The sequence below is a fragment of the Micropterus salmoides genome, unplaced genomic scaffold (assembly GCF_014851395.1).
Source record: "Micropterus salmoides isolate LMB-PRFRI ecotype aquatic unplaced genomic scaffold, ASM1485139v1 Ms_hic_scaffold_1007, whole genome shotgun sequence".
NCBI classification, from domain to species: Eukaryota; Metazoa; Chordata; class Actinopteri; order Centrarchiformes; family Centrarchidae; genus Micropterus; species Micropterus salmoides.
In genome coordinates, this window is record NW_024040050.1 from 1 (window position 1) to 24971 (window position 24971).

General features: G+C 40.7%; 3 protein-coding genes and 1 pseudogene across 3 annotated transcripts; 1 reads left to right on the forward strand and 3 right to left on the reverse strand.

Annotated features, from left to right (window-relative positions):
* Positions 1–6: 6 nt before the first annotated feature.
* LOC119896721 lies at positions 7–2948 on the reverse strand (annotated as a pseudogene).
* Positions 2949–5053: 2105 nt separating this feature from the next.
* On the reverse strand, positions 5054–10136 carry LOC119896719 (glucose-induced degradation protein 4 homolog). The gene is made up of 6 exons (XM_038710145.1): positions 9747–10136; positions 8826–8885; positions 8031–8138; positions 7427–7528; positions 7202–7332; positions 5054–7069 (listed from the first exon to the last, which is right to left on the reverse strand). The coding sequence occupies exons 1-6, from the start codon at positions 9969–9971 to the stop codon at positions 7006–7008; spliced, it is 690 nt and encodes a 229-aa protein (XP_038566073.1). The 5' UTR covers positions 9972–10136; the 3' UTR covers positions 5054–7005.
* A 2353-nt stretch (positions 10137–12489) lies between these two features.
* LOC119896720 (dynein regulatory complex subunit 3-like) lies at positions 12490–16440 on the reverse strand. The gene is made up of 13 exons (XM_038710146.1): positions 16249–16440; positions 15748–15954; positions 15552–15668; positions 15248–15414; positions 14964–15110; positions 14723–14842; positions 14517–14629; positions 14242–14416; positions 14010–14141; positions 13686–13756; positions 13300–13423; positions 12856–12987; positions 12490–12734 (listed from the first exon to the last, which is right to left on the reverse strand). The coding sequence occupies exons 2-13, from the start codon at positions 15905–15907 to the stop codon at positions 12639–12641; spliced, it is 1554 nt and encodes a 517-aa protein (XP_038566074.1). The 5' UTR covers positions 15908–15954; positions 16249–16440; the 3' UTR covers positions 12490–12638.
* A 234-nt stretch (positions 16441–16674) lies between these two features.
* LOC119896718 (TOM1-like protein 2) lies at positions 16675–24967 on the forward strand (the record flags this gene model as incomplete). The annotated part of the gene is given in 8 exon segments (XM_038710144.1): positions 16675–16789; positions 22088–22172; positions 23483–23561; positions 24009–24158; positions 24279–24413; positions 24500–24643; positions 24895–24923; positions 24925–24967. Coding segments are annotated over 8 exon segments (717 nt in total), but the record flags the coding sequence as incomplete, so codon positions are not given.
* Between the last annotated feature and the right edge of the window lie 4 nt (positions 24968–24971).

The following is a 24971-nucleotide window of genomic DNA, read 5'->3' on the forward strand; positions in this document are numbered from 1 at the left end:
GGCCGCGGTCTGGGTGGCACCTTAGGTGTTGTGGGACCCTTGTAGAGGTTGGGATCGGAGAGCTGGGGATCATTTTCCGCTCTGGGCCGCCTGAGGGGCTGAGGCTGTGCTCACCATCGGGGGAGGCGTACGGCTAAAACGCAGCCGGTCGTCATTGGCGCTGTAGCTCAGGTTGATGAAGGTTGAGCTCGCTGAGGACGAACTGAAGCTGTCACTGAGGTCGTCACTGGAGCTGAAGGTGCTGTTGTGACAGTCGCTATCCATTGTCTTCCTGCCACGTTGTACCTCGTCTCCGTCCATCTCCACCGTGATTATGGGTGGAGGGGCGAGCTTTGCGGACGTAGGTGTGGTGGTAGCAGAGGCAGTGGTGTTTTTTGCAGGCTGATCAGGGGGTTGTTCAGACAGGATGTTGAGAGAGTGCGTTCTCTGCCTGCTGCCTGGTTGGAGCAGGTGGGGTGAGGAGGACTTGACAGGTGGTTGCACCAGGTTTCCTTGTGAGCGGCTGAGGTGGTGGGACTGCTGTTCCAGGCTCAGGGAGGGCTTGCAATGATTTCGATGGCGGGCGGCCATGCTGATATGAGGGTAGTTGTAGGGCTGTAGGTACATGGTGGGGACGTAGCCTGTTTTACCGTTGTATCTGTTAAAAACAAAACAAAGACAAGAATGTGAGGTTAAAAATCTGGATTGGTTTGAGTGTCCATATGTAAGAAGAGTATGTCCTTGGGTGCTTTCACATTTTGCCTTCTAACAAATGTGCTGTAAACAATGCAAAAAACTTTTTCTTTTGTCCTCACCTGCTATTAACAAATGGAAGAAATCAAATGAATGGCATCCAGGCCATCCAAGTGTTTTACATCAAGATAAGAACTTTGTTACAGGCGGAGTGCTTCAGGAACTTGCTTTTAAAGGAATGTGCAGTCAACATGAGCACAAACACTTCATTCTTAGTCTGTCCTGACGGATCTGACTGGGCAGTGACTGAGCCTGACATATGGGTCCTTATTTACCTTATTACCCCATTATGCTGCCTTTCTTTCTATCCTCATCTATCCTGTACATCACAAACCTCCCATTTATCTGCCTTTTTGACCGTCACGGAGGTCTCAGTGGCGTGATGTTAAAAAGTTCAGCCAAAGCCAATGTGTTAAATACCTGATGAGCCACCAGCCGTTATCAGACTGCTGGAGGAGCTCCACAACTGCACCGATGGCTATGGTTATCTCGTCATCTGTGGTGGACTTGTAGCTCTTGACTGCAGTGTACAGCATTCCTGAGAGTAAAATGAAACAATTTTAATAGTCTACATAATGTCATAGCATCTTGATTGACATTAACCCCCTCAAAGCCCTGTATGCACTCTGCATGCTTATGCAAATAAGCCAAGTGTTGATAGAAACTGTACCTCTTTCAGAAGTCCCGTCTATTTCATCTTCATCTCTATCATCATCATCATCATCATCATCATCATCTAGCTTCTCCAGGTAAGGGCGGGGAACCAGGCCATCCGCTTGTCCTCATTCTCCACAAGCCACCACCCTGAACCAACGCAAACACACACATTTAACTCCGGGTTCGTGGGGTCTGTAGGCCTGCAACTGGACAAACAGGACCCTGAAGCTCGCTCACCTGCTTTGTCTTTGATGAGCACGTCCACTTGTTCGTCAATTTTCACTTTGAAAGGTTTGTTCTGGTGTCTTTCGTCTCGTACGGGGCCACGCATCTGTACGTCTCTGTGACAAACGGCTGGGTCACGTTCCCACCCTTGGCGTGACGCGCATCGGTGCTGTCGTCGTCTGATGGCATGATCATGACGCTGAAGAGGAGAGCAGCGGGTAAATTAGGAGGAAAATCCAGAAAAACAGAGCAGCTTGTGCAGGAGACCTATTATCAATAGATGTTATAGAATCTGTTCTATAAGGCTAATTAGGGGTAAATTGATTCACAGTTTTTGCCCCAAACTCTAAAATGTCAAAATCTTGTCCACGGAGTGCACCCTTAAACAAAGGCATGGTATTTTAATAGGCCTAAATATGTTATGCGTACCTGTCCTTGGCGAACTCCGGTTGCATGTCCTGGTCTTTGGGGTGGAAGAACTGGATGAGGTCTGTAGACTGAGAGACCCGCGGGTCGCAGCTCAGAAGCTCATTACAATATTTCTGCAAGAACTTGAGTTGCTGCAGTGACTTAGTGGGGCCCTTCCTCGGGCCGCTCCGCCTCGCCCTTTTGTCTAAAATAGGACGCAAGAGGTCAGAATCCTGCAGCCCGTGCTCTGCACATTAACTGCACACTGTGATCCACGCAATCTGCGGCTACAGATAACGCACACTCACCTCGAAATGTGGGGATGACTCTGTCGGATTTGTTCAGTTTCCTTGCGGATGGGAACGCTTTCTTCATTCGTTTCTGCAATAAAGAAGTACATGTAACAGAACTCTTATTAAAAACAACAATCAAGACATAAGCGTATTTTACAGGCTACTTACGTGCATTTTCTTGAAATCCTCCAAAGTTCTATAAACTACAATATCGCTCTGATCTGACCAAAGCACGGAAACCATGTACATCTGGAAGAGGAGAATGCAGATTTTAACAAGCAGCGTAAAAAAAAGGAGAAAAAGAAAGGGAATAAACTCACTTTGCTCCTCTCCTTGTGCATTACCCCAATTACACGGACACTGAGGGGATACCGCTGGGCCTCCATGATGAAACGAAAGAGAAAGAGAGAGAGTGAAAAGTCCAGCTGTGAGCTGCAAAAGGAGCCTGTCGTCCTCGGTCTGGTTTGGGAGTGAAGCAGAGATGCTCAGCAGGTGCAATTTATGTTCCATCCACCGGCGCAGATGTGGCTGCGAGTCACAAGACGACCAGAGGTGGAAATATCCTCGTCACCTGAGGGAAGTCCGGAAACCGCAGCTGTGTGGCTTTGTAACACAACTGGCAACATGATAGGCTACTCTGATGCGGGGGGCAGAGCAGGTGTATTTAGAGCAGGACAGAAGCAGGTGCTCTTCTTAATGAAAGATGATGACAGCTTAGTTGCGTCAAACAGACAGGATCCCCTCTAGTAATGGTGCATCATTTTCCTCACACTGTCCCGGCCACACCTGTCAGAGCACACCCAAGCGCCACAGGGACATGATTCAATTAATTATTAAAATTGTTTGTAATTACTTATTTAGCTCTCATCCTTTTCTTTTATTCGGGCCTATCATGTCAGAAAAGGTATTCACATTATTACATTATTGTGCATGTTTCTGTTGACTTTTTTGTAATTTTTCTTTAAATCAGAATCAGGTTTACAGGTACATTTTCACATAAGAGGGATCTGTGAAGGCTCAACAGTAGCCTACACATAAACATAAATATAGAAATAAAAAATAAGATGTAAAACAGCATTTAATAGACAATTAGAAGGAAAAAAGGAGCAGAATCAAATGAAGTAGACACAAGACAGTAGATAGGCTATGACAAAAGAATAAATATTTTATGAAGAATACCCACAAACTGGGCTTCCCCTACAGTCTTAAAGAAAAGGAGGAGGAAAATTGCCCCCTTCACTCAAGTGCTTGGAATTGTATGTTTTTGTACCATTATATGCCACACCATTAATTATGCCACACCAATGAGAGCATTGTTTTTCTTTCTATTTCTAAGTATAAGATATGAATTGTCTTTCTAATGAGGCTGATCCCTAAACTGCACTCATCCCCATCATCCTCACCAGCCAATTGAAGTGCAACCAAACAATGTGGTTCATTTCATTTCATTACACACTCACACACACACACACACACACACGTAGTCATGTAGCCTATACATCACTTCAGATGACATTACATTGACATACATCTTTTGTTCTTAAAACGAAGGTGAGTTTCCACAATTCCACTGTGTAAACAGATTGATGTCCCCACAACATGAATAATACACACAATGTAAGAATGTCCTCTTGTTCCTTGTTTGTATATGCTTCTGTATCTGATCTTTTTTGTAAAAAATAGCCTACTTATTTATATGCTGTACATTGTATAGATTGAGCCTGTGGTGATAATGATGATTTAATAAAAGTTGTTAATGACCTCATTGTGGATTCTTAAAATGTATTTAAATCTTTTAATATTAGAATAGTCCTATACACAAATTGTATTAGTATCCTTTGGTACGGTGTTTCTTCCACTATTTAAAGACAATGTGCATAAAATATATCACCAATAATCAGCTGTAATGATTGTTAATATACAGTAAAAAAAAAAAAAAGCACCAGTGGTAGATAAAGTAGCATTGTTATAGCCAGGCAAGGAAGTTGTTTTCCACATATTTGTCATGTCTTTCCTTTAGAGGTTCATAAAAATAAATGTTTCCTCCTCTCTTCAGCCAGGCCTTTTCAGCTGCAGCACGTATGCCAAACACAAGCCGCATTTACTGAGCAATGACTCATCTCCTGTTTTCCACAGAAGGATATAAAGTAAAGCCACATTACGCGTAAATCATCAGCCCACAGCAAAGAAACTCCCAAAACAAATATTTGTTGTTACCCTGCACATTACTTAGTAAAAGCTGTGAAAAAGCCACATTGTTAATGCAAAACCACCTGTGTTCTCAAAGATCCTACAAGCCCCGATTCAGATCAGTGCTTTCCTTTGTGGGATTTGTGTGCAAATGTAAGGTGGGTTGACCTATATCCCTGATTCACAGCAGCAAAAACTAATTTTTTAGTTGAATATTTATCACCTCCTACACAATCTCAGAGACAAACACTACCTATTAACTGTTTTGAGCTTCTCTCCCTGGCATGTGTTTGGAAGAGAAAAGGACTTGAGCCATTCCATGGTCCACTACTGACATCTAGTGCTTGCTGCTGTGATCTTTGTGGCGTGAACTCTTGCACATGTTGTTTCACTCAACTTTGCTGGGCTGCCCTAGTAGCCTAAAGGTTAATGGACCTTGTTGCAGCTCGCACCCTCCTCTCTCTCCCTCTCCACAGGGTAATGTCTCTTTTTATTAAAAGGCAAAAGTGCCTAAAAAAACAAAATAATGTCAAGAATATACAACTGTGTAAGAAATTGTTCACTCTTTATTTCTCCTCACACAATGCACTCACAGCAGACTTATCACACATCATCTTATTTAAACTGACCTTTTACCCCCACATAAACATGTTTCTTACATTGCACATTTTCTTCTCTTCTCCGTTATATGAGTAATTAAAATTAAAAAGGAAATTATCTTAGAGTCATTTGGATTGTAACATCTCCAATCCACAAAAAAAAAAAAAAGATAGTTCCAACAGTATTCCCACAACTTGCCATGCTGCAGGCAACGAAGCTGGCTGAAGTCTATAAGCAACAGAGGAGAGGCAGAAGGAGTACATGCAATCGGCACATAACTATTATATCAACCCTTTCATTCATTCTTTGCGCAGTTTCTGACAAATACACAAATATACTTTCAAGCTTTTGTTTAAATATAACATTACAAACCTAATCATTGGTCTTTTAAAAAAGGGGAGCTTCACAAACATTTAAAATCGTTAGGCAGCAGGTTTTTCCCCTACCGCATCTTTCTCCATCATCCTTTCCTACTTTAGACTCTTCTCCCACGAGCCAAAAAAGGTGCTTTTATACATAATGTTCCACTGAGGACAGAACAGCATTATGCATTGTAGATAAAGCATGTTGTGTGACGCTTTTTATGTTATGTCCAACTGTTGTGCCTTTCTTATAAAGGTTATGACAAAAAAATGCAGTAAAAATAAACTCATTCAGCCATATTCAAACTAAAATTCAAATTAAAGAAAACTTATACTGTATCCACAGACTAGATTTAAGATCAACATTCAAAATCACTGCATTGCTTTTGCTGCATTTCTCCAGCCATTCAAACTCCTCGTGTACCCTAAAATCTCTGTTCTTCTTCTACTGTTTGTCGACGCCTCTTACGTGACTGAAATTCTGGAAAAGTCTTTACATTTTTAAAACTGATTTGGAATGTACAGTCACATATCTGAACTTCAAATACCTGGTTACTGTAATTAAATAAATCTAGTTACTTTTTCCTCCAAGTCTTATTCTTCTTGCGAAAAACCTTATTCCACACAAGGTCAGTCTTGATTTAAAAAAAATAAATAAATCACTCTGGAAGATAATCACTCTGAAATAAATATAAGTAAATCCTACCCATTAGTGACCTTTGGCTTGCATAGAGACATTTTTGATTAGAAGCTATTTGCAGACTTTTTGTTGAAGAAGATTCTCTGAAAAAGCAGCAGCTTGGAAATGATTGGATATTAAAGGACTTGTTCGGACTTCAATATCGCTGTAATCCTAACTCCGCCAATTCCCACACTCCGATGTTGGCTTTCAGTTATTGAATACATACTGCCCAAACATGCCCTCCCTGAGCATCAAACCATAACTTACAGTCTCACAGACCTTGCATAAAAAGTAGATCGCTGCTCGTCATTGCTTATTTTGCAACCTTTCAGCAATAACCCCATCGTCATCATCATCATCCATATATTTAAGGTAAGAGAAATAAATTAAGCTTTACTGAACAAACCCCCTTTTCTTTTGAAGCACTTAACTTAAAAGCAATTATGTTTCATGTCTCCACTAAGGCAAAACAGAAATCTATTTTGATGTCCCCCAACTACATGAAGACAGATCGTATGGGAGCACAAAGAAATTACACCAAAAATAACCCAACAAATTAAAATAAAAAATGAAATCCGAGGCAAACATCAGTCCTGCAGTAACTGTAAGAACTGCCCATCTGTCGTTGATCATTTGTCTTCCTTTCAACTCTCCTTCTGTCTCCATGCCTTCTTTCTTTCTTTCGGTCCTCCAGAAGAGTGTCTGACCACATGTTTATTTCCCTGCAGCGAGGAAAACTGGTCCAGCTCCAGTCTTGGCACTAAAGGGCTCTTTCTGTCGTTCCCGTCCTATTTAACCGCAGGGCAGTATGGACAGTCCCCTCCCTTGACTCAATCCTCGTGTGCGTGTCTGTTTGTCACCGAAATTCATAAATGGGCACACTGTGCTCTCGAACATGGTTTAGGTTTAGAGACTGGTACCTGCAGATGTTAGGTAGAAAAGTAAACTGAGACTAATAATCTGCATAAATAAACAGGTTCTAATTTGGCAAAAGAGACTGACATTTATTTTTTTTAAATCATTGATTCTGGTTTTGTAATGCTGGTAGTTACCATTCTGAGCTCCTATGGTAATAGTACCCCTCGATAGTGGCTGTGGACTTCTGGAAGCAGATGTAATAGAAGCCAGCGAAGGAGGCACCGCTAATGTCTTTGATAGTGTGGTCTGGAACTAGAAACTGCTCCTGAGTGCACAGGAAAACAAGAAGAGTGGAGGTTAGATCTTAAAGCTTACATGAGGAGAGAGATGAGGGGTGAACAGTAAGATTATATACTAACCTTCCACCTCATAAAGACATAATCACTGTTGTCCAGCGCTTCATAGTCAAAGTCATCCGAGTTGAAGTTTTTGGCATATTTGTAAAAAGGCTTAAACTTGCCCTGGAAAGAATTAAACATACCGGTAAGAGAACAGAAACTAGGAAGTGACAACAAGACAATGATTGCAACTATAGATGCAAAGTCTAATTTCCTTAACTGAAAGTCACGTAAATTATTATTATTAATTACATGCTTATATAATAAAGAGATGCCCATTGTTCTTTGAAATAAAGTTCAATCAGGAAGTAGCCAAAAAAAAAAAAATCAAAAAGACTTAACATAACATAGCACAATTTACAAGCTTTTCGGGGAGACATGAGCATACGTATCAGCGAATTAGCTAGACGAAGAGCCACAGGTGCTTACTGAAGTTTGAGTGAACCTCCAACATGTCTCATCAAAGTAAGCAGTAACTTTTACTGTGCCTTTCCCATCATATAGAAAGCTACTCACAAACTGTACAATCATTTGACGCAGGCCCAATGAATGCACCATATTTGTGCACTGTTAGTTAATATACTTTATATATTTATAGAGCTAAATTCAAAAACACAAAACATACCCAGTGCTTTCTGTCCACATCTTCATCTGCGTCCCACTTCCTTGTTAAAAAAGGCCTTTTTTGACTGATAATTTCTCCAGCAAAGAACGTTGTGAGAGTTGGATACTCCTGGTGCACAGAGAAAACGAGAAAAGGAAACAAAAAGTGGACGCGTGAATGGCGGCTCAACCTTCCCAAGTGCATGCCTGCAAATTATATTTGTTTTAAAATGTGTAGAAGGGTACAGCTCTGTCAATCCATCGCTGTGCAACATAAGGATGATATAGATTTCCAGAATGTCCTGTGACTTATATATTGTGCAGCAGGCTATGAACTATACATCAGCAGTTGACTTACTGCCCTGTGCATAGGTTTTTGCAGTAAGCAGATGCACTCAGACACACGCTTAAATAACAGAAATGTGAGCAAATATCTGATTGTACTCTTGGCTTAATTTTCTCATAAACAACTTGCCAATTTAAATGGTTTGTTACTTCTACAGAGACACACCCTTGCTTTCACTCCACTCTGTCACAGCCAAAAGTTCACTTCAGGATCCTGCTGGCCTCTTCCCTTCCACATATTGCGTAATGTAATGTATTGTATAGAGATGACACACTTAAGCTAAGAACTAGAGTCTAGACCTGAAAGAAGAGGATCAACCTAATGGCCTCACATTTGTCTTCCTCTAATCTTTGTCACAACCTGCATCGAGCAAGAGGAAACCAGTTTCCACTCGATTAAACGTGGAAACCAGTGTGTGCTTAGTCTTTGAACGTCAGTTTTATTACATCTGACCTAGTTTCTACTGCTTACCTCAGTAAGGCCTTTGATCTTCAGGTATCCACACAAATATGAGTCCTCCGCAGTCACATGCTGCCCAAGACAAAAAGATTAAGGATGACACATAATTATGTATGTCAGGTGGCTTGATATCACAGGCACAGGTACGTGTTCTCCTTCTTCTTTATGATGTAAAAGACTGTAGGAGGGGTGTTGTGAACTGAGACAAACCTTATAAAGTAGCAATGTAGGCAGGTATTATAGTTTCTGTTCGTATGTCTGCTGACAGTGCTTTCAAATGTCAACGCTAGTATAAGGTGATCAGATTTCTGAAATGAAATCGGGGACATTTTTGGTTTGGTGGTCAGTATGTCATTAAAAAATGTAATGTTATTATATATTAAATAAAAAAGGGAGACAATTTTGGTTTTATAATTTGTCAAATATAACTCTTCTGAAAATCATTTTGAAGCAGAAACTACCTTTCAGTCAATAAGTAGAGGCTGCAGTCACTTCCTGGCAAGTAGAAAATTGCATTGCATTTTGTGTGTTGTTTTGGCTTTTACAAAGGTATTTAAGAGGTAAAATGTACTAGGTGAGTTATAATCTGTCAAATATAAATTCTGAATGAAATCAATTTTAATGAATTATTATTATTATAATTATACATTCCCTTTTCCAAATATAATCAAGGATAAGCATTCCGTTAAAAGAAACGTTAAAGTTTCACAAAGACATACTTTTGCTATTACCAAGGACATAAAGTGATGTTTATTTACACGTTATGTCTGTTTGACATGAGGTCAGCGTGTTACTATTACTGGAAACCATCAAAAACAAAATCTTAATGAGCTACGTCAGCTAAGTTAGCAGCTACAGCTACACATAGGCTGACTTTGCATATTAACAATAAACAAACTAATGGTAAAACCAAACATGTCAACAACACATTACCTGCAAAACAACTTCAACGTCGTAAGAGTTGCCTTTGCTCTTCTGATAACCACGAAACTGTGAGCCGCTGTACAGCAGCGACGTGGCCACCCCCGGCTGGTTGGTGTTGATCGGGGCAGGGGGAACAAGCGAGGCCGAGGATGGGCAGGCCGGGCCAGTGGCACTGCAGCACTCTGCTCGGACAGGCATGATGAGCGCAGATGTGTCACCGTCAGCAACCGTCATTAACTTTCTGACTGAGCAAACCACAGCTGGACAGAGAACTGATAACTTCCTGACAATGAGGAGGGTCTGCCAGCTGTACAAAACCCCCGTGATCCAAAAACTTTCCTCAATTTTTCAGGCTAGCCCACAGACTTGCCACTGAGGAGGGACACTGCAACGTCTCATTAGAGAATCCAGCTTCCCTGAATTTCATTGGCTGTGAACTGCTGCTCGGCTTGAGCAAGAGTCTTATTGGATAATATGCCCCAATGCACTTTGGGAGTTGTATTCTATTTAGTACTAAAATCAGAATCAACTTTATTGCAAAGTAACACTAACATACACACTATGAACAAAACAATATAGATATATTGACAAATAGTGCAGTGATCAGAGTGCAAAGGATGCAAGAGAAAACTATTATTCTCATTATGTACATGTTGAAGGTGGATATGATATACAGGTACACATACACATACATGTACACAGTGTGATGGAACATAGTGCAATGGATGCTGGAGAAAATAAAGACCTATGACCTTATGACCTGAGGTAGGTATATTGGTATACAGTATATACAATATGACATATTATGAACAGCACTGAAATAGAGAATGGTGAATAAATAAATAATAAGTGGAAACCAGTAAACAGGTGCTGATTAGAGACAGAGTTACTGGGTTATTGCACAGGAATTGTTCCTGACACCGTGAGTCAGAAATCAGCTGTTCATCAGAGTGATGGCTTGTGGGAAGAAACTGCTTCTGTGTCTGTTGGTTTTGGCGTACAGTGCTCTGTAGCGCCTACCAGAGGGGAGGAGCTGGAACAGTTGTGTCCAGGGTGAGATGGATCTGCAGTGATGTTTCCTGCACGTTTCCTGACTCTGGAAATGTAGAAGTCCTGAATGGAGGGCAGGTTGGCACAGATGATTGTTTCTGCAGTCCTGACTGTCCGTTGTAGTCTGTCCCTGTCCTTTTTGGTGGCAGATCCAAACCAGACAGTGATGGAGGTGCAGAGAACAGACTGGATGATGGCTGTGTAGAAGTGGATCAGCAGCTCCTTTGGCAGGTTGAGCTTCCTGAGCTGAGTTGGATATGATATACAGGTACACATACACATACACATACATGCATACATGTACACATGTACACAGTGTGATGGAGCATAGTGCAAAGGATGCTGGAAAAAATAAATAAGACCTATGACCTTATGACCTGAGGTAGGTGTATTGGTATACAGTATATACAATATGATATAGTATGAAATAATAAGTGGTAACCAGTAAACAGGTGGCTGAGGTGTTGCAGGATGTGATGCAGCCTCAAAAACACTCCAGTCAGTGCAGTCAAAGCAGGCCTGTAACTCCAGCTTTGACTTGTTGGTCCATCTTTTCACAGACTTTACAACAGGTTTAGCAGATTCCAGTTTTTGCCTGTGTGTCGGGATAAGATGAACCAGTTTATGAGCTCCCTTTCACGGTCCGCGAGGATGAGATTAAATCCCGGCAGGTGAAGTGCGCTGTCCGGGATGCGCTCGGTGAGCCAGGATTCGGTGAAACCGAGGGCAGCAGATCTGCAGAAGTCCGAGTTAGTTCTGTTGAGGAGAAGCAGTTTGTCCATTTTGTTGGCCAGAGAGCGAACATTCGCCAGGTGAATTGAAGGGAGCGCAGTGCGAAATCCCCCCTGTCTCAGCTTAAACAGCGCGCCGGCACGTTTTCCCCTGCGCCGTTTCCGAAGGATCCCAAACAGAGCTGCCGCTCCTCCAACTAGTAACTCCAATGTTTAAGACTCTTCTCTGGTAAAAGTTACAAGAGAGGGACAATATATACTACATTTAACAGACCAAAACCAGGCCTAACATTTTATTCTTATAGCCTATATATATATATAGCTATAGTAGCAATAGTATGTCAGTTTTGTGCTTTTTTAAGTATAATTATGTTACATATTTCTAAAAACAAAAAAGACACACAGTGGACACAATTGTCTTCATTGTCAGATGACTTGCATATATGTTTAATTTTATATTTTGATATCTGGACAGTAATTTGCTTATTTTATTGTTTCAGTTCTAAATGTGTTAATTAAAATATAGGTGCATACATTTGTTTGTAGTATATATTTCTTGTATATATATATTTTTTTCTTTTCTGATTCTGGTCTACACTGTTGATTTCTGATGAAAAATATAATAGAGACAATGCAGTAAGCAGTAGCTTATTCTTTTTTTTAGTTTAAGTTACTTTTTTGGACAACACAGTTTTCTTCTATAGGTTAGTGTCATTATAGAAAATTACCCAGTGGGCCGCTGTCCATGCTTTATGGGCTGGTCGTTGGCTCATTTAAAAAAAACAGCTATATAAATACATAATTTAGGTTACACCATTACCACTCCAGCCTTGGTGTACACCACACATCTCATGCACTTGTATTTGGTTGGCTGGGGAACAAGTGACAACACTGAAACAGTATACTGACTGAAGTGTCCTTTTCTTCCTAAAAATAGGCCGTAAAAAATAACTGAACAGGTGGAATTATTTCTTAAATATTTTATTGCGTTATGTTTTATAACAAATACAGAAATGATAAAACAACAGTGAAATTGGCTACAGTTGTACATTCAGGTTGTGAAAATGTCCTGTTCCATTACATAAACAAATGTTTGTGGGGAAATGTTTTACTGCTGAAGCTACTGCAACTCCTCCAGCTGCTCCCTCAAATGGTCCACGTATCTGTGGATGTCTGAGATGCGCATGCGGTTCCGCTTAAGTTCTTTGTCGTGAATCTGTAATAACCCATGAAGACGAAAAGCAAACAATAACAAGACTGTGAGACACGGAGGAAGGTTTGCCATCTATAAAAATATCAATTGGGGTGTTTGTTTTCATGTCATTTCAGCTCCCTACCCCTTTAATGAGGGCCACTTTCCAGGCATTGACACGTGTAACGAGCTGAGTCTCTCGGCCATTGATCTGCAGCAGGTGGTTATCGTGACCGGTGGTCAGTGCAGACATCACTGTGTCTCTGTCGGTAAACAGCTACACAGGGAAAACACAGGTGTGAAAGGCTGAGGTCACTCACACGGGTAATGAACAATGCCTTCGCCTCAGCATTCACATTAGACCACTATTATTCTGTTGTATCTACAATTATAAACATACTTCTTTACATATTGATGCTAAAATGAGTAATTGACTTTATTTTAAAGGTAATGAAATAACCCACATTCTACACAGTCCTCTTCAGTTATCTCTGAGATTAAACAGCAGAACCGAGAGAAACGTCCTGGCGACATTCTCATTAGGCTATAACTGTCCCAGTAACGTAATCCTAAAAGGGATGACACTCACCATTTTAATATCATCTGGCATGTCCTCCTCCAGGCTCTCCTTGGCTACTTTCTCCAGAGTGGCTTCAGCAATCGCACACACCTTCTCATGATACTTGTCCTCCAGATCTCGACATTGGGTAAATGTATGACCATGTCATGGAACATCTAAATTAAACAATCACTAATTTTGCACCCAAACACTTTGTGTGCCATTGTGTATGATTCAAACACTGACATTTAATTAAGGCTCAATTACTGAACGCACAATGCGAGGAACTGCAACTGGGACCCAGATTTTATATGTAGTATGAGCTGAGTGTCTCAATAGTGGGGACAAGAGCCCGAGAGCACTAATGAACCAGTGTCATTGGAAATTAATCCAATGAGAGAAGTGAGAAAGGATATATTCCTTGAACAGTTTCACTGAAGTTGCCGACCATGTCCGAGATTGTGATGTCAAACTTCTCGAGGATATCCTGAAATGAACAGGAGGTGAACATAATGAGTAAATCTGAAACAAAGGCACAGTAGAGAGGCATGCAGTTTTTGTGGGTATTAAGTAAATTATTGTATATTTATCTCGAGAATAATCTATATTTAACACAATTTCTATTATTGAGTCAATGACACACAATGTTTTTCTGAATAAACTTAAACCAGATTTGGAAATCATGTATTCACAGAGTACAGAAGGTGTACACATACAAGCACACGCACAGACACACCTACCTCCAGCAGGCTGACCAGCTGAAACTCCAGTGTCATGAGGCTGTTACAGAGTTGGTTGATTTCATCATTACAGTGGTTGATCTTGACCTTCAGTAGGTCTGGGTCTGATAACTGCTTAAACTCCATCATCCTCTAGAGCGGTGTGAATGCAAGACATATTAATAGTCTGCTGCAGTATACTAATACCAGGTTTACTGAGTTGACTATATAAGTTTGTATAACCGTTTTTCACCTTATTGTGTTGCTGCTCAAAATTTGCCAACGTTTGCAATGCTTTCTGCTGGTAGTCTGTCACAGCTTGAGTCTGACCTATGAAGAAGGAGTTCACCTCTGTCTCTCTTCGCTTATGTTCAGCCAAGCCCATTTCAAATAACTGCGTGCACAGCTCCACCGTTTGGTGCTCAAATGTAAGTGCAGGGTTAAGGAATTCATGTAATGATTTCCCCAGATTATATGTCATAATGAACACACCTGCATGGATAAGAAAGCCAAGACAACAAAGGATATGTTTGAAGCAAATGAGCCACCCCAGGAACCAGGTGTAATTTATCTGCCTCTGGATCATCTTTGAACATGCTCTTAAACAGACAAGGCCCATTCAGGAACTCCACAAAGGCATCCTGTAGGAAAGTAGAATTGAACTTAAGTATGTACACAAATGTCAAGAGCTCAGTGGAAATGAACTGCATCACCAAATGTGAACTTTATATTACTGTGTGTAATTTGAGTCCAGCTTTCTGGCTTTGCTCAGCGTGATCATCTTGTTGCATCTGCAGCTCCTCATGTCTCATCTCCTCAAGGACATAGTGGTATTTGATAGATGCTTCATTTTTCTGCACATAAACACATCATTTATTATTAACAAGCAAATCAGAAACTTCCAAACAAAAGCTGGCAAAGTCATCAAATTATCTACAATAAAAATAGCTTAATGGAAGAATACCTTATACTTACTGTTTTCTGGTCAAGTAATCTGTAGTCCAGGCACATCAATGTCGGAAAGTATCCTGCGATGAAAATTTTGTAATCGTTTTCCTTAGACACAGGATTTCCAAATAGGTTGAGGGTGAACAGGTTCTTAAACTTCCTGAGATAGAGCACCTTTGAAATGGATTCATTTTTGCATTAGGTTATGTAAACATTCTGTAATGCTATATTCTGAAACATAGTAGCCTACTTGAAATACAAATGCAGTATGTTACTTATAAATGTATGACAGATTAATGCAAGCAAGTTACGTTGTCCAACTGTCCAAGGAGGTTGTTTGCAATGCAGAAATGAGTGAGTTTCTCAAGCCCGTCCATTTTTTCAATGACAGAGATTCTGTTGTTGGACAAATTCAGCACTTCAAGCTTCCGCAGAGACTCCAGACCCTCAATTTTCTCTATTCTGTTGAATGACAGATCTAAAGGATACATTCAGAATCATTAGCACTGCTAGTTATTGGGTGTTTTTATTTTATTTTGTCTATATATTTGCCAAAACTTGCACATTTATGACAAGAAAGTGTTGCAGGATATAAATATAAAGGCTTCATCTTACTAAGCCACTTCAGATTGCCCAGACGCTCCAGGCCCTCAATCTTCTCTATGAGATTGTTGTTCATATCAAGCCTGGCCAAGGACGTGAATTCCCATAAGTGGTCAATCATCAGGATATCTGCGAACAAACAACCTCTCACATACCTAAACCCAATATACATTCATACACTGATTATAAATCTTTTTATTTTTCTCACTTCTGTAGTCCAGACGAAGTTTAAGGATTTCATGAAAGTGGATTCCATCTGCCACAGCAAGGCGCCCACTCTGATCTTGAGTGACTTGCTCCTCTACTGCCTTCTGCAGAATCTCCTCATCCATCAAAATGGCCTTAACTTTACCACAATGATCGTCCATCCTGCTGTCAGTGGGCGTTGGAGGCACACTTTACTTTACTTTACCTGCTGCTCAAAGAAGAAAGTTGATTATTTTTTTTTATTTGGAGCTTGTTTTGTTCTGATAAAAATTATGAGAAGAAAAAAAATGAAATGAATGATGGTGTAGCTAACGTTAGGTTTCCATCCTTCATTAGCTTGCTAAAACGAATGAATGAATGGGCCTACCAGACAAACATTATACAAAATTAAGTACCTACCAACGACAATCGCAAAATTTAGCTAGTTGTTGTTTTCCCAATGCAAAATACTTAAACAAACAAACAATATAAGCAGTTTAGTAGTAAGTAAGCAAGTTCTTACCTAACCTCTTACCTCTGTTGTTTACATTCTGTTACCTAGCAACTAGCAACCCTTAAGCTGCGTTCAAGCTCGTTCAAATGATTCTGTTAAAATAAATGTTAAACTTCAAATTTTACTTGCTTGACCTACAAAAATCAATAAACCGTTAGGTATGATGACATTAAAATTTCGCGCACAGTTGTTTTATTTTGGCTACAAAAAATATTTTCAAAAGTCCAATGTTCTATATTCAGTTCATTTTATATCGTTGTTTGTCTATTTCCGTGCATGTATCAAGTAAACTACATGTATATACATATGGTTTAAATTGTATAAATATGTTTGTTGAACATAGCTTCATTTGCTAAATATGACCGACATTGATTCCAGCCATACGTCGTGAAGGTTCTGGTTTTTTGCACCAATAGTATTAATCTGTGGGCGGGACTTGGTGGTACCGCCTCTGGGCCACAGCCTCAGTCATTCCCGAGCGGATTGTTTGTTGTCAAAATGGAGTTCTTACTTGGCAATCCGTACAGCACTCCTGTGGGCCAATGTATAGGTACGTTAGCCTTAAAAATTATTCATCAGAGATGTGATACTTCCTCCACAATACATAATTTGAGCATGGACAAGCATTTTGATGTTTTCCGCCAGGGTTTACTGAGGTCGCGCCAGTGGAAATAGCCAGCTAGCAAGCATCATCGCAACAAACGTCATCTGTTAACGTTACTTGCAGTGAGCTTTCAGCTAATGTTAGCCAGCTAACCTTCCTAACTTAGTCCGCTGTAATTACTTGTACATAATACGTCAAATCACTGCATTTGTGTAGACAAGACACATACAGTTTTCAAGAAAGGAAGTTAAATGAGAGGGAATGCTATGGGCCGTGTCCATAGCCAAGCTGAAGTTCAGTATTTCCTTAGTTTTCATGAACAATAGTTGGTCAGCCTAGCTGGTTTTAGATTTAAATCTCAAGCATCTATTCTCTGGTGCTTATTTGTCCTGCAGAGGAGAAGGGAGACGTGGCCTATTACCACATCCCTTTTGTGTGGTTGCATCTTTCTTTGCGTCTTGCCCGGTTGTTTGCAAACATGCTCAGAGATGAAAAACCTCTAACCCAACCAAGGCTTTGCTGTGCCTTTCTCATGAGAGAATAACACACATGATAAGAATAGATTTTCTGTAAGATCTGTTACTTGAAATGCTTTTGTTTATTAAGATCATGTAAAAGTGTAGTCGGGGTGCAACAATGTAAAGTCCCCCATTTGTGATTGTCTGCATATCACCCACCCAAGCTGTAACAGTAACACCATTACTGTTCTGTTCCTTTTAATAGAGAGACCACCTTCTTTGATTCTGCTAGCTAATAATCTCCTACCTTGACATGACTAATATCATTTTCCCTTTTTATTTATAAACAGTTTATAATTCATTTTGAATGCAAGTGTTTACAAAGTTGTGTAAACAATCCTAAAGATTTTAAGCAGCATTTCCTGTTTGTTTGAGTTAAGCCCCTGCCAAACAGATGCAGGCCAAACATTAATTTCTCACAATTTTGTGTTTACCTTTAGGCCTAAGTAAATGAAGCAGCTGTCACAGAAGCATTTGTTGATTACATATGTCTGTGAGTAAAGTACACTAAGCTGGTATTTTTAAAATAAGCACCTGCCTGTGTATACAATCTATGGTGTAGCTCTCATACTTTTTAACTACTTTGAAAGTAGATAACCCCACAGTGCTTAATCAAGCTCCTCATTGCGCTGGGTAGAAATATACTGGAGGAAAGACATCTATAGGAGTTAGGGGGCTTTTGAATTGTCCTCTGGCCAGAGTGAATGTTTCCCACCACCCACTGGTCAACTGCTATGTGCCGTGTCATCCAAGACTACCCTCAGACACTAACTGTGAGCATCCTCTCAAGCATTTTACGTTACATTGGTCCTTCTAGTTTATGCATCTTGGCACATCTTGGATTTTCCAATTTCACAGAGATGGCTGCGTCTTCTGCCTGGTTTCTCTGTTGTGAGTGACTGCACTGTGCAGAGTTGTACAGCCGGCTGTCAGTTTGGCTGCTGCAGTGTTACAGTACTCCACAGCAGCCAGGCGAAGGATCAGCTTACCTGAACCAATGAGAGAGAGAGAGAGATATATCGACAGAGGAGACAGATAACATCTGTTGAGGGACCCATTGTGAAGAACTTCAAGGAGCTTTTTCATTTCCAAAGTGACTGTGAGGTGGTGAATGATGTGTGCAGGTGTTTACTATGTGTGCATTTCCTTTTGTTGTCATTTTTCATGAGGTGAAATTCAAGCCTTGGTTCTTTTGTATGTTTTGTTTCTTTCTGTTCTTCATGCTGTAGCTTCATGGTCAAGGCATGTTGCCTGCTTTTCTCCATTGCTTTTCCTCTTTTTTCTAAAAGTGAACATATTGGTGAGAGGCTATCAGTACAGTTAGCTGAAGCAACCAATACAATTGCACCAATGATAAATGTGGAAAATACATTAAAGGGATTAAATTGGATCCCTTTAGTGTATGTTCCCTTTGTAGGTAGGCCTATATGTCAGTTTGCCATGCCATCTTTTTTATATAACTCTAGTATCCGCTGACTTATCTTTTGCAGAATTTCTTCCGTTATTTGACCAGACAGCAGTCCTCTGAATGCTGTGCTAAAGAGTCCTGTACTTACCAGAATTTGCTGGAATTTCTGCTGTTGCTATCCAGAAGAGTAAGCAAATAGAATAAAGACAAAAGATAAGGAAAAGTAGAAAATGTGTGGTGAAAGGACGAGTCTTAAAACGTGGAGAGATGGCGCCGGCGAGGGCCAGAGATGTTTGGCTTTGTTGGCAGTGCGTGGCACAGCCTGCCGCCGTTAAAGCCATGTGATGGACTGCCTTCACTGGTGTGGTGTCGATTTCCCAGGACATGGGGGGGGATTGACACAACACCATGAATGAATGCACTCAGCAGGCATTTAACTTGATTAGCAAGGCTCTAAATGTCCAGTGTCATTGTAGGTCATTTCACATTGAGAGATCAGATTTTCTTTTCTCTTTTCTTTCCTCCTCTGCAACCTGTGCTCTGCCCAGCGTTGACCTGAAAATCCACTTGAAGAGATTACATGGGATGTCCCAGCAGAAGTAGCTGGTTAAGTCTTGAATGGTCTTTGGTTGGTCTAAGTCTTTGGTTAAGTCCAAATGAATGCTTCATATGCTGTGCAGCCTAACACAGAGCCACAGAGCAGTGTTTTTAAATGCTGCTCATGTTGAAATTCACTTTATGTCTCTGTTGTGTGTAGATAAGTGTGTTTAAGATGCCTGTCTCTCACTGCTTGCCCAGTCTCTGACAACTAAGTTTAGGGGAGGGAGAGCATGAATAAGTCATGGCTGTCAGGCTTGTCCAACACTGAGTTTCCCAAAAGGAAGGTAACACGGCCCAGTGAGAGGCTCATGGCCTGGGCATGACAGCCTGCTCAGGTCCTCTGCGCTTCAGGGAGAGAAGCTCCTCCTGTCCAAGCTCGAGAACCGTCTAATGAGAATCTATTGAGTGTCAGTCACAGCTCACTTCAGTAGTTTAAAAACTTTTTTTTTGTTTCACTGTGAATCTTGCCCCAAATGACTATGATGCTGAAAGATATCAGCATCCACAGATGTGATGGATGGATTCTGGGGGGGACGGGAGAGGAAGGACGAGGCGGAGAGAGGTATGCGGTGATGACTGCAAAGACAGTTCATCACTGTAGCGTCTCACAGTTTGGATCACATAATTTCCTGGCTGTAGGCGAAACTCTATTAAATGGTAGGGTGGAGTGTGAAGGGGAAAGCAGGTCTCAGCTCAGAGTCTACAGCTGCATCACACCCACCACCAGCTTCACTTTCCTCTGAGATGTTCGCTTTTGTCTTTCCAGCTGATTGTTTTAGTTAATTTAGCAGAGTGGGAGGGAGGCATCGGAGCAACAGGTGGTGGATCATATTTTCTAGCATGTGAGAGGTTTTTGTGCATGTGTGATAACAATGTTGCCAAAACTAATAGGACTGAAGAAGTTTATTTGAATAGCACATTTCAACAACAAGGTAATTCAAAGTGCTTTACATAAAACATAAAAGCAACAGGGAAATATAAAAAAGTTTAAAAGCAACATAGGGAAATTGAAATTGAATTAAAAAATAATAAAAGTTACAGTGCAGTGTACAATCAGGGTTCAAAGAGTTAAATGGAAAATAAAAACAGGCTGAGGGGTTGAGCAAATAATTGAGTTACAATTATTTTGAAAAGAGAATAAACAGAGAAGTACACTTAATCTACTCTCTCTAGCTAGCCTGTACTCGGGTACATAGCAATCTTTGGGTCCACTGAAACTCCAAAAACCCTCGGACACTACAGAGAAACCAGGACATGTCTGTTCGCAGGCCGCTTGAATCCAGTTATACTCTGGACCCACTTGCGCGTTTACAGGTGGACAGTAGTCTGATCTTTCTCCTGATCCTAGACCCAAGACTTCATCCCAACCCTTCTAAAAGATTAGTTTCCTGTTTGGCTGTCAATGGAATTTGCTTGGACGGACTGTCCTCCTGAATTTATAATTGCAATAACAAACAGCTGGAGTTGATTTTTCTATAGCTGTTTTAATATCTTATTATTCAGGTTATCATTTTACAAATTTTTACTGTAATTTTGTGAAGTTGTTCTTGACAAAAAATAGTTAAGAAAAAATAGTCAAGAATTTCATTAAAGGCCCTGTTTTGTTAGAGAGTAATGGGATCCTACATGAACACAGTATTAGTAACAATATGTATATGTATTATATATATGTATATAATAATAATACATATTTTTTTATGTTTCTCACACTAGTTAGAAGTGGGCGGGGCTCCAATGATGTCATGTACTTCCATGCACCAGTCAGGATTCAGCTGATGACATGATCTGGTGGTCGCTGTCAATCAAATCTGATCAAACCACACCCACACAGTCATAATGGGGCAGTTTTTGTGTGTTAAACCCCGAATAAATAATTGAAAAAAATATAATAATAATAGAAAAAATTTACTTCAATCTTTGCTTATTTATTTCAAAATATATAGTATTATATTTTTTCAAGTTTTCAAGGGTTTTAAAGTGTGGATTCATACATCAACTTAGTGAATAAGGTTTTGGCTCATGATTTGTTTTCCATTTGTTATATTACTTGTACACACAAAATACTTGGCTGATGAAGAAGAGACGTTTGAGAGACACAGAGGACTGAAGTGTGTCACCACATGCTGATTGGCTTACGTAACTTTTTACTTTCAATGTTATGTAAACCAATGGTTGCTTTAATTAGTGTGCAACGACTTTAGTGCAGGCGACACCCCGAGCCTGACTAACATCCAGCATCATGCTTACTAGTGAGACAGCTGGCAGGGTGCAATTAGTGGATCAGGCATCAAAACTAAAATTTACTTCAATGCCAGCCAGGGGTGTGCTACATCGTATAATTCACAGTAGTACCAGTATAATTTTTATTATGAGCTCAACAGCTATTGTGAGTTAAAAATACTCTAGTGCCAGCCACCCTCAGATTTGGGTTGTGGTGTTTATACAGATTATGGGTGTAGCCAAGACTTAGTATTCAGATAAAACTAAACTCTCTGTATTGTATATTTCTCTCCACGGTATTGTGAATAAAGTTGGGTCTGTGCACATATTGCTGTAAATTAAATAGAAACCGATGCGACACGACTACACTACACTGAAGACTAAGGATGGGCTCAGGGCTCAACACTTACATTTATTTTTAGGTGCTCAGACAGAATTTAAGGGGAAACAACATTATATGAGTATGAATATTCTGTTGAACTTTGTTTTTTCCTCCAGAGAGGGCCACAGATGGAGGCCTACAGAATGAGGACTGGACCCTCAACATGGAGATCTGCGATATCATAAATGAGACAGACGAGGGGTGAGTTGCTACACCTTCTGGGAGTTAATCATGGGTTATAATATGCTTTATCAGCGTTCTGCAGGATTAGTCAGTACCAATACTTAATGGACGTTTCATTGTTTTGTCACACACTGGCTGACTGAGTGACTCCAACAAATAATACACTTGACTGCTGCGCTTCACCAACAGACACCACACTACAGACGGCCTTTTGTTTTCTTTAGGTGCCACTGGCTGAATGAATGAACGAATGAATGAAATTCTTATGTCAGTCTACTACGTTAAAAGATGCCCAGCCAACTGTGTTTATAAGACACAATGTAGATTCTGATGAGACTTGAATTTCCATTTATTTTACACTTTGTAAGGTTTTCTCGACACCACTGAATTCACTTGTAATTAGGCTTCCTAGAAAAAAAAGTTTTTAGTTTTCTGAGAGTTAGGCACATTCATCATTAAATCGGCTTACATAAATGTAATGGGATCCCAGCCAGTATCTCCTTTTTATGAAAAAGAGTGTTTTTCGGGAAGAAAATTGGAATCTGTCTTTTTCCATTTTTTCCGTCAGCACTTTCCTTTTTTTCTCTTTTCCGCTGCCTTTTCACATTCTTCATGCCTACGCACACTCATTGTCTTGACATGCGACATGGGGCCCTCTATGTCACACTCAAAGACACACACACAGAGGGAGTTCTGCTTCGCAAAACACAGAACGTCTTGTCTGCAAGATGTTCAGAAAATTAAACAATATCTGTTTAGACTTGAGGTTCAGGAAATTCAGCAACTGATAATGTTGCCTTGCAAGACTGTGCTTTCAAGTAGTACGGAAACAATATTTGACAAAACAGATGCTCCATCAAAAACCAACAAAATGCAGCTGTAACACTCAGAAACACACTTAACACACACATGCTGTCGGAGGAAGCATTATATCAGATTTCGCACTCCATCTCCCTCCATTTCTATCTATATCAGAACATAATAAATCTACCGTATCTCATGAAGGAGTTCATAAAAGCTTATGATGCCTCATCTGCAGTGGAGAGACGGGCAGTGTGAGGCAGAAAGCCAAACCTAAACTCTTCATGCATGGACAGCTTTGATCTTGCCTTGGGAGAAACAGAGAGTCACGCAGAGAGAAAATAGAGAGAGAGACAGATGGTGCGACGGTTCTTCTTTGTCTTAGTCAAACAGTTACACTGACAGACTGACTGGCATCTGTTAATGTGGCACAGAAAACCATTTGTTCCAACAAAGTCAAAGATGTTATGCCTACTCTCAGCTGGGGTGCTTCATCCAGCTGTGTTTTCTCTGACGTTTCGCTGCAGGCCAAAAGACGCGATGCGGGCACTGAAGAAGAGACTCAGTGGTAACAAGAACTACAGAGAAGTGATGCTGGCGCTGACGGTGAGAAGTCCTTACTTTTTTTTAAATCATATAAAAATGGCACATATTTTGTGCTGATTTTATTCTCAGGAAGCCGTGTCCAAGCCTCCTTTCAATGTGTAAGCCACATTAAAGGATTGCACGCTGCGTAAAAGTTGACCTCTCCAGATTTTGTGTTCTTTCTTGGTCACTTTCTTCCGTTGTGTCTCTTCTCCCGGCCACTGTCGGGGCTGGTTTTAGCAATGCCTTGTGTTCTATGTTCACCCATTTTTGACAGCTCTGCTGGTTAAAAGCCCCTCTGCGTGATGAAAGCATCCTGACTGAGATCTTGTATGAACACCAGAGAGCAAAGTCCTTCCTTTTCTCAGCTGCCTCAAACACAAGAACTTTCCTGCTCTCCAGTTTGTTTTTATATTTTTAAATATTACAGGCTTACACCTTTGTTTAAATCTGTCTTCCTCTCTGCAGGTATTGGAGACATGTGTGAAGAACTGTGGTCACAGGTTTCATGTCCAGGTGGCCAACAGAGATTTTATCGACGGTGTGTTGGTCAAAGTCATCTCCCCTAAATCCAATCCTCCGACCATCGTACAAGACAAAGTGCTGTCACTCATACAGGTATTGGTGCGTTCTCTGTTAGTGCTGTTTCTGTTCCTGTTCACAAATAAGCCACACTTCCATTGCGAAATTGTGTGATATGTGTACTATTTTATGTTTATTGTGTGTGTGTGTGTGTAGGCATGGGCTGATGCCTTCAGGAGTAGCCCTGATCTAACTGGTGTGGTCCACATTTATGAGGAACTGAAGAGGAAAGGGATTGAGTTCCCAATGGCAGACCTGGACGCACTGTCTCCCATTCACACACCACAGAGGGTGAAAATAAAGACACGCACATACAGTACAAACACATGTGGATGTTCACACAGCAATTTTCCTAAGGTGTTTTTTGTTTCCTCCAGGGTACACCAGAGGTGGACCCGGCCATGATGAAGTACCTAGCCCCCGCATCACCTGCTGTCGGGACTCCTGCACCTTCCCCGACCCCCGACCCTGCCACACAGGTCCCCAACATGCCCAGCCCTATCAAAGCAACCCCTGAACAGGTGAGAGGCATCAACAGCTACCTTTGACTGAACTTTTTGCTGCACCTGTTGCATGTAAAGTGAACTCAGCTTAATTTATCAATACAAACAATTTCCTCCCTTAGACTGTCAATAAAGCTTTTTTATTAAAATAAAGCAGATTTTACTGACATATCATAACTATCTCCTGCTGTCAAGAACATCCGCAGCACTGCCGATTCCAAATAAGCCCTGAATGTTTTTAATAACCTTTTGACCTTGTGTGCTTTCAGATCGCCCGGCTGCGTAGTGAGCTGGACATAGGAGAGGAAACCCAAAGTCATGTCAGAGATGCTGACAGAGATGGTCC